The 10,250-nt window shown below is 34.0% G+C and overlaps 1 protein-coding gene across 8 annotated transcripts; it reads right to left on the minus strand.

The window, feature by feature from the left end:
• Positions 1-3,635: 3,635 nt before the first annotated feature.
• On the minus strand, positions 3,636-10,193 carry LOC126809863 (solute carrier family 35 member F2). Of its 8 annotated transcripts, none has more exons than XM_050534694.2 (9): positions 10,105-10,193; positions 8,304-8,534; positions 7,758-7,864; positions 7,311-7,504; positions 6,470-6,635; positions 5,503-5,659; positions 5,164-5,219; positions 4,768-4,922; positions 3,636-4,434 (listed from the first exon to the last, which is right to left on the minus strand). In XM_050534694.2, the coding sequence occupies exons 2-9, from the start codon at positions 8,423-8,425 to the stop codon at positions 4,324-4,326; spliced, it is 1,068 nt and encodes a 355-aa protein (XP_050390651.1). In that variant the 5' UTR covers positions 8,426-8,534; positions 10,105-10,193; the 3' UTR covers positions 3,636-4,323. The 8 variants fall into 8 exon arrangements, with proteins under 8 accessions (XP_050390651.1, XP_050390652.1, XP_050390655.1 ...); XM_050534695.2 differs by having other exon boundaries at positions 10,113-10,192; XM_050534698.2 differs by having other exon boundaries at positions 10,081-10,105.
• Between the last annotated feature and the right edge of the window lie 57 nt (positions 10,194-10,250).

Consider the following 10,250-nt stretch of genomic DNA (forward strand, 5'->3'; position numbering starts at 1 on the left):
ATCAATACCTGTTTCCTTACAAAATCTCAAGAAATTTGAGAGCTTTGAATATCTTGATGTTAACTTGACCATCACCAAGAAGTCTGTACGCTGCATTCTAAATCCGATAATGTATTTTTCAGTGAATTCTATGAGTACATGGAATCAATCAATGGAACTGTGTCCGCAAATTGCGAGCTTCTTATTCTAGGAGACTTTAACTTTCATTTGGACACAGTATCTAATGTCTCTGCATCACGATTTAAGGATCTAATTAACGCATTCTCACTTACCGCAGCATGTTAATTGTTCCACTCATAGCCATGGCCATACACTGGACCTCGTTATAACAAGAGAGGGCAGTTCTCTCCTTCGAAACCTCCATGTTGAGGATAAATTAATATCAGACCATTTCCCTATTATATTCAACTTGCAGATCTCTAAACCTGCTTATCTCTCCAAAACGGTCACTTATAGAAAACTTAGGGATCTAAATAAAGATGTTTTCCTCAGTGCGCTCTCTAATGGTGACTTTTCTGATATTCAGTTTCTCGATTCTGTTGATAAAAAAGCTGAAGAATACAATTACATCTTAACCAATATATTAAATGAACTAGCTCCTGAAAAAACGAAAACCTTTAACATTCGACCAGTGATATTTTATATATCAAACGTCTCCGTAATAAAGCTGAGCATGTATGGCGTGAATCAATTCTAACTGTCCATAAGAATATGTTCAAAAGCCTTAAAGTCAAATTAAACCATATGATTCAAGATGCTAAGAAAAAATTCTATTCTGACAAAATCGATTCTAGTCATAATAAACAACGAGACATTTTCAAAATCGCAAACTCTCTGTTGAAGCCTTCTCATGGTAAAACTACACTTCCGAATACTGATTCAGTAGAACAGTGTTATCCGAAAGATTTTCTCACTATTTCAGTGATAAAATTCAGAAGATTCACCAGCATGTAGGAAGACAAAGCAATACTGTAATAATCCCTCGTTCCTCAAAATCATTATTTAACAGCTTTCGTCAGTATTCAAATGAAGAAGTGTCAAAAATTATATTAAAGTCAGTGTCTAAATCCTGTTTGCTGGATCCTGTACCAACTACATTTCTTAAGGCATGTTTGGACGACATTTTACCAGTTATAACTAATATTATAAATTCTGCTATTGACGAAAATCCATTTCCAAATATATTTAAAGCAGCAGTTGTTTTTCCATTAATTAAAAAGCCGAATCTGAACAGGAATGTCGACAAAAACTAGGCCTATCGGCCAGCTTCTTGTCGAAAACATTGGAGCGGGTTATTGCTGCACAGTTAACATCGTATGTCGGCGAAAATAACTTAATGAAGGAATTTCAAAGTGCGTACCGACAGTTTCACAGCACTGAAACAGCACTTGTACGTGTGCCTAGACAATCTTGAATGTGTTCTTCTGATCCTTCTCGACATGTCAGCTGCATTCGATACTGTAAACCATAATATTTTACTCAGACGATTAGATCTGGAATTTGGCATAACCGGCAATGCATTGAAACTATTAGAATCTTACATCACTGATAGAAAACAGAGTGTTTCTGTGAATGGCATATCATCGTCACAAACATCCCTGGTATATGGTGTTCCCGAAGGCTCCGTCCTCGGTCCCCTGCTATTTAGTTTATACACTAAACCACTGGTTGTAATCGTCAGAAAAATACGGCCTATCATTCCACTTATATGCGGATGACACCCAACTTTATATCTCATTCAAACCTGTAAATAATGACATTGATCCAACAAAGTTGAAGCTAGAGAAAGGGCATTTCAGAAATTTAATCCTGGATGACAGACAATTACTTCTTAAAACTCAATGACGAAAAAACTGAATTCATAGTTAGTGCTTCAAAAATTAATTTACCTATTTTTAATAATCTATCTATCAATGTTGATAGCAGTTCAATCAATTCGGTACATGTAGTTAGGGTGCCATATTTGATTCTAATATGTCATTGGAAAGTCGTGTCAATAATATTTGCAAATTAGGTTATCTAAATCTTCGTAATATCAGTAAAATCAGGAAATATATAACCACAGATGCTACTAGAACACTAATCAGTTGCCTTGTCATTTCATTTTCGTCTTGATAATTTTAATTCGCTTTTGCATGGTTTGCCTTTAAAATATATAAGTAAACTTCAAAAACTTCAGAATTGTGCCTAAGTGGGCAAAACCCCGGGTCGCTAGCCTGAAGGTCGGATGTTCGATCCCTGCATTGGCCGGGAAAGTTCATTCAGATTTCCAGGCGTGGTTTCCCCTTGTCAGTGATGCAGGATGGAGGGCCTGACAAGGACAGCTGTCTAGTCGTTCGGATGGAACGAAAAACCGAGATCCCGTGTACATTTTGGCATGCATGTAAAAGATCCCTTGGCATTTGAAATTCGATATAAGAGTAGACCGTAGCGCCTCTGCCCGGGCAAAATTTCCCTCCATAGCACAATGTATGGCGTATGCCCGTCTTCATTAGCCCAGGTTAGGAGCAGAACAGTAGGACGTTAAACCCCATTTCATTTCAGAATTGTGCTGCTAGAATGATAACAGGGGCCTCTTTTACTGATCACATTACTTCTATTCTTTTTAATTTGCACTGGTTGCCTGTCCATTTCAGAATTCAGTATAACTTTTAAATGTATCCATAATCTAGCGCCATCATATCTCTCTAGTCTTTTACGATTTTATACCCCATGTAGAAACTTACGGTCTGCAGCAGATTTATATCTTTTAGTAGAAAATAGAGCCAATATCGTGTCATATGGAGAAAGGCTTTCTCAGTGGCTTCTCCTAAGTTGTGGAATAAGATCCCCTATTTCATCAGAAGCAGCGCTTCATTATCTATTTTTAAAACACGCTTGAAGACGTATTTATTTAATATTGCTTTTAAATAATTGTTTTGTATTTTGTTTCATATCTATATCATATTTATTTAGACTTCTTCTAGGCCTAGGCTTATCTTTATTTTAATGTTTTTTAATTTATGTTCGATGTACACTTACATTTTACATTACATATTTATGTATTTATACTAATAATCATTTTATTGTAAAGCGCCCTTGAACATTTTATGAAAAGGGCGCTATATAAATTATTACCATAGATTTATATAGCGCCCTTTTCATAAAATGTAATAATAATAATAATAATAATGAGTAGGGTCACCTTTCCAACCTTGTGGGTTTTCTCCAGATCCTCCGGTTTCCTCCCACTGCGAGTGACCCCTACGCACAAGCTAATTATTGAAATAAAATTAAACCATATGTTAGTCCTGATGACCTAGTTTGTGTTAAGTGGACATTAAACCCCATTTCTCTCTCACTCGTGCTCCGACTGGGCTAATGAAGACAGGCAGACGCCATACAGTGTTCTATGCGGGAAATTCCAGCTGCCAAGAGTTCCTTTAGGTACATGCCAATGTGTACACAGGACCTCAGGTTTTTGTCCTATCCAAATGACTATGCGTTGTTCCTTGGCAGGCCTTTTATCCTGCATCATTGACAATGGGGAACCATGCATAAAAATCCTGATGAACTTTCTCGATCAACAAAGGGATCGAATACAGAGCCTCCAGGTTAGCGAGCCACTGTGACCCCTGTCAATCACCAAATCGAAGTTGAAATCTTTAGTAATTTTATTTTAAATATTTTGCTTAGACTGCTGCAATTGAGCTCATCAGTAATATCTCAAAAATTATGATAAGAGATAAATTATCATCCCATACAACAATCAACATATAAAAACATTTTAATTTTTAATTAATTGCTCACATTCTTCTATTTGTTTATAGTAGATACTAGAACTATCTTTGATTTAGAACATAATTTCATCTTAATATCGTATATTCCCTTTTTCTCTGAAGAGATAGTGGTATGTTTATATTCATGGACCGAAGAAGCCGCTATACAGACTGCAGTTATATGATGTAAATTCTGGTTCTAGTACTACTTGTTTGAGTTTAAGTATGTTTGCATTTCATATGACAGACCTTAAAACTAGCCCTTAAACCCCAACAGCATATGTATTGTAATTTGTGTACATTATAAAAAAAAATAAATAAATATCGAAGGAATAATTCTCAACCATTATACATACATATTGTTAAATAAATGGATAAGATTGATTTAGATAAATATACATTACATCCAAATCTGGTAAAATTTACATAGAAGTGTCAAAATTAAAAATCAATATCTACAAAAGATAAACTTTCCTTTACATATTAATAAAATAGAAATATTTAAAATTGATGTTAAAATTAAAAATCACAATAATGAAATAAAACATGAAAATCCAGTAAAATATCAGCCTAGTTGTTGTGGAGTATTTGGTACTCTGTTCTCTGTATCTTTGATGGAATATACTAGGATACCAAATACTATAAATGCCATAGCAAAAAAGTACAAAATATGAAACTGAAAATAAAAAGATAATTAAACAAATTACAAAGATGCACAGGAAACAGCGTAGAAGTCGGCTTAAGCTGTATGCAACTACATGTATAGCTTACCATTATTTAAAAGTAAGGTTGAAGTTCAGCAGTACCTTTGTAATGTTATGGGAGAAAACTGGACTAACTGTACTTATATTAAAAGGTGTTGGATCCAATTTGCCAAGACACATGATTTTAAAAAATTATAACGTTTAAGTGGTGAATTATTGGTATTACATTGATCCGACAGAGTATGTCGTCATATAGGTTGTAGAATATAATAATCTGTTGTCTTTTTATACAAATTTGAGTTTACCTTGTAATTAAAGACAAAAACTCCTACTAATAGAGCATAAAAATCAGCTGATAAAATAGCCAAATTTATAGCTGCTGCACTCGTGTATCGTATACCTATTGTCATAATAGAATACAACAGAAATAGACATATTGAATACAGTATCCATGGCAACACTGGAAAATAAACAGATATAATAGTTAAACTCTTCTGTTACAGTATGTTATACAACTACTACCAAATATATAATATCATATATCCAAGCTCAATTAATTGGTGCCAATAAAGAAGGTCATATATTAAAGACTTACAGGGTCTTTACATTTGAGAGATACATCAACTTGTAGAAAGCATTTCAAAAACTATGGTGTAATTGACACAAGATCAATATGATATATTTTTAAAGATTTAACTCACATATTTTAACAGATAAAAAATCTACTCCTTCAAATCTGTTTCTTTCAAGAATTATACTGAAGGATATAAATAAATATTAGTGTATAAAATTTTATTTCCTGATGTACATTCTTAATCCATTAACCTCTTTTCAAATCATTGAGATCATTTGAACCTAGTGTGTTGCATTTTCATGTGATTTGATTATGGTTAGCTCTCTGTTGTTATATATAACAATTTAAAATGTTAATAGTAAAAACATGGCTGTGCAGTCTTTTGATTGGTCTGTCCAATTATAATGTCCTTATATTCATACTTGTGTTTCTCTACTATTAATAAATTACCATCATTTTAACTTACGCTTGTATTCCACTTACAAAACTACCAAAAATTCCAATCATTCCTAAGAATTCTGATCTTGCAAAGTTTTTGACCACATATTCTTCCCCTACATTAGAAACACTGTAAAGTATGGCTCCAAAAATACACAATACATCACCAACTGGAATATTGCTAGCTTTTAATAAAAGTAAAAATAATATATACAGTACAGAAAATGGTCTTTAATGTCTTCTTAATGCAACTGGGTCATTATTATCTTAAGCAGTAAAATGCAAATTGAGGTTATATTTCAAATGGTGATCCTAAACCAGGCTCAGGACTATAAAACCTTGTTTTACTTGATGGAAAAATAACTCAGATCTGTAATTCACCCATATTTTTTAGATATTTATTGGACAATATATCATTAGGCAGGCATTGATAGTACATGTATTTTGAATTGCATATTTTATCTTATTATAAACCTATAACGGTAAATCTATTTGATCTTTGGGGTATATTCTATGCCCGGAATAACTTGTGGTCTGAAAGTCGGGGGCGACTTTGGATATATACAGGGGAATTTGGGGTTATTCTTCTGAAAGTTTTCTTTAAACCTGTAACAGGTTATTCTTCCAAGGTAGGTTTTTATTATCCATGAGAAAACATGACACAAGGTTTTTCTTACAGGAATTCTGGGATATTCTCATTTTATGTACAGGTAAACATAGACGGTTTATAAACAAGATAAAGTCCTCGACTTTGGTTATGCTGGGGAAGAAAGACATCAGAAAAAACCCTCGACAGAAATACCTTGGCCTACAACACTTTAGATTGTTAGGTACTTTACAATACATGTGTATACATAATACATGTACCTACATGAGGAAAACAATTCTAGATTGCAATTTTTTTTATATTGCATGCACAAAACATGACAGAACCAAAATAAATACTTGTGATTTCCATATTAGAAAACAACTGTCATGTTGCTTTATGAACTTACCTTGAGAACTGTCAGGATGATTTTTTGCCAACACGTCCGCCAAAATTAAACCTCCTATTCCAGTTAAACATATTATAGCACCAATTATATGTGAGATGTGATATTTTACACGTAAAAATATATACGATAACAACATAACAGTTGGAATACTAAAACTATCTAAAACCTGAAATAACAACATTAAATAGTAAATACAAAATAATTCATACTTTCTGAGATAAATTTATAAAATGCCACACACCCCTTTTCATACACAAACACAAATTGATGGTTGCAAATCTTTTGTAATTGGCTATCTGATAAAAAAAACAGATCTAAATTTTTTTAATTTACATTTTTAATGGTGTCCACTCCATTATGATCTGACTGGTTTCTGTTGGAAATCATTTCTAGGGTCATAAAGTTGAACTTTGATGGAATGACTATTTATATTTGATTTGCTTTGTGTGCAACCACTCAGTAAATGACATCCAGAATTATGTGCACACCTTGAGCAAAGCTAAAGCACCTATTTGCATTTTTTTGGACAATATTTAATTTTTCTGAGCTTAATCCAAGCTAAAGTGTGCTCAAATTGATTATTTAATATTTTAATTAAGAAAAAAATATCAACAGTAGATAACCTTCCAACTTTGATTAGTTAAGATTCAAAAGAGGCCCATCAACAGATTTTAGATGCTTGTTTTGGATTTGAACCTGGGACATTACAGTCAGGAGTCCAGTGAAAAAGTATAAAGTGGAGAAGCTGAAAAGACAAATGAATGGGACAAGGGAATAGTGGGTTGGAGTGGAGTGGGCAGAAGATACGTGTAATGGGAAAAGACAGTCAAAGAATACTAACTTGAACACTTGTAACTGATGTATAGCTGTAGGCTTTTACAACCAAATAATTAGCTTCAACATCTATTACAGCTAACAAGGCATATTTCCAACCTTGTGTTTTAATTATACATGATAATGTTCTTTCTCCTGAACGACATCCTAAACGCCCTCCATACACTATACTTAATAACACATAATTCAGGAAACATTGAGCTATAATATAAAAGTGGAAAACAAATATGAACAAATAATTGCAAAGACTAACTTTCATAATCAAAATTCATTTAGGCTCATTCACTGCCCTTTAAGCAAAACATATGTACATGTATCTGCTAACACCATTGAGAAAGCATCTTTTTTTCGAATGCTGTCAAACAAACATAATAATGTCCTTGCATTATCAGAGAAATCAATTCCACCACCTAGATAGAGACATTGGCTTATTTTAAAAGTTGATTTTACTTACATGTTGGTGCATTAACTCCATATTGTTGAAGTAAACCACTTGTAACTGCTGTACCACATAACATTAATGATAAAAATTGACCTGTGAAAAAGGTTTTAGCAAATTCCCTGTAAAACAAATATACCTCATTAAGAAAATCTTTTAAATGCGCTTTGGTGATAACAGCCTACTCATGATGTACCCAGGAGCAGATTCAACTTTTTCTAAAAGGGTTGGGGTGTGATAGGGCATGAAAGTGTCCTCTTGTGCAAAATGAACTTCAGCTTCCGCCTCTCAGTTGAGGGCCTACGAAAGCTATCTATGCCATCACCACGAACCTTAGCTACCTGCATGTATATATACACAATTTAATGATCATATGAATACTAACACTTTACAAAAACACATAGGGAAGATGCTTCATAATACATGATTATTCTTGGACTGTCAATGTCATTGCATAAATCTGTTAATTAAAGTTGGGAAAGTGAAATGCCCATAGCGCACAATGTTCGTGGGAATTCCCAGTGCGAAATTTCTTGATGCAGGAAGATGTTAATATTCTACCTTGAAAATATCTTTTCAAACCATCGATTTTTACATGATCTATGAGAAGGATCTAATGTTTCCTTTTCATAGTTTTCATTAACTGGTAGATCTACTTGTGTTAGTGGACTTTCTTCATCCATTTTTATAGACTATCCTGCATCATCCACATGTAAACACGGTCTCTCTTAGCATTTCATAATTCATTGTAGGCTTTGTGCTTTGGATTCATTCATTTTACCCATGGTCAATCTAAAAATAAAAAGCTAAGTAAGTTGTGCAGACAGGTACAAACAAGGCTACAAGAACAACTTAGTTACAAGGAGTTGATAAAGTGTTGGACTGATAAGGCACATCTTTTACTAGATAACAAACCTCATCTCTCAACCCTCCGTGTTTCGAAACAAGCACATCAGTGTCAGTAGCCTATATCTCAACCTTTTAGCTACGTTCTCGTAGCTAATCTTTTACTAACAGGGTAGGGGAGAGCAGGGATGGTTCGGACACTTTTGGGTTTTTTCACATTTATGCAACTACTAATGCACTCGTCTCAGAACTTAAGAATGGAAAATAGACATTACCATATTGGCTATATTCAGTCAGTGATACAGCTGTGTAGCTATAAAGGTCTTTGTGTTGGGCCAATTTTTGGAGGGTTAGTAAAATGTCTGGATTTACCCCATTAGCTGGGAGACACCGGTTACCCCTGGGGGGATACTTTGGACAAGTGGAGGACGATTGGACAAAAGCAAATTTTAAAGATTTCTTTCACAGTTTAGTTCTATTTCTTCAAAAAGTTCCTTTAACAATAAAAAGTTAACACAGTAGTGATAAATTTAAAGCTGAATGTCATCTAACTGAAACATATTTTTAACATAGCTGGACGATAATAAATGAACGTATTCAAAAAGGAATTAACTGATAATTCTAAAGCTTTGAAGCTTCTTGCTATTCTCTAGCTGTATGACATCAATCCGAAATTTACATCGAAAAAGATAATGACTGTTTATTCCCGCAAATGACGGACCAAATTTGTAGTAATAACTCATCCCCTTGTTGCTACTGGATAAGGGTTTCGGAAGAATTGACAGAATTTGATTTAACGGAAGTAAAGCAGTACCCATAATTTCAGTATACCTATTATACCCCGCAACTGCCAGTCATCATTCTTTTTTTTTATCAAATCTGACTCTTGGAAATACTGAACAGTTTGATCTGAACACTAAGCAGCCATTATGTTTATTTACAATGAAAATATGATAAATTTTCAATGTATTTCTATTAATTAGCAAAGGAAGAAAGAGGTGACAGCCTACTCCTAAAAGAAACTTGTTAAACACCGAATTAATTTAACAATTTAACTTTAGAAATTTGTTACATCAACTTTGTCAAAAATAGAAAAAAGCTTATCTGCATCTACATTAATTGAATGTTTATCTCTGCCATGTGTTTTCCATGTTACAAGATGAAATCTTTAGTAACTATTAGGTATAATAACCAATCAGAAAACGGATAGCATTGTAAAGATTAAAGCTATGGGGGTGGGGGGGGTCCGGACCATCCCCGCTCTCCCCTACTAACCCAGAACTGGTTCAAGTCGACCCTGTTCATCGAGTTCACTGTACACACACCGCATCAAACTGCATTAAAGAAAATGAAAATAGCGCCCAACTAGGATTTGGTTCCATTTGCATGGGACCGTATGTTTACTTCACAAAACATGCTGTCATTACAAGGACAGAGGGCGGTGAGTATAATTGTCAGTGTACACTGATTACTTTGCTGCAAGGTTGACTACCGTAATTGGAATTATTATAGGTACCTCCTCACCGCGAAGATAATTCGGATATGACAGGGTCAATGACCTAGGGCTACTTTGGTTAAATATTACAACACAGGTTCCAATAAGCTGTTCTATTTTTACCAGCCAATCAATAGAAACTTTATAAAGAGTCACAATTTTTAGAT

Source organism: Patella vulgata, chromosome 2 (assembly GCF_932274485.2).
Source record: "Patella vulgata chromosome 2, xgPatVulg1.2, whole genome shotgun sequence".
Classification (NCBI taxonomy): Eukaryota; Metazoa; Mollusca; class Gastropoda; family Patellidae; genus Patella; species Patella vulgata.

Excerpts from the sequence above, each read along its gene's own strand:
- LOC126809863 (XM_050534694.2), bottom strand. The coding sequence starts at position 8,425 with ATGGATGAAGAAAGTCCACTAACACAAGTAGATCTACCAGTTAATGAA. Across the intron at positions 7,865-8,303 it reads TTTGAAAAGATATTTTCAAG|GGAATTTGCTAAAACCTTTT; the intron begins GTAGAATATTAA and ends TTTGTTTTACAG. Across the intron at positions 5,660-6,469 it reads TCATCCTGACAGTTCTCAAG|CTAGCAATATTCCAGTTGGT; the intron begins GTAAGTTCATAA and ends TTTTATTAAAAG.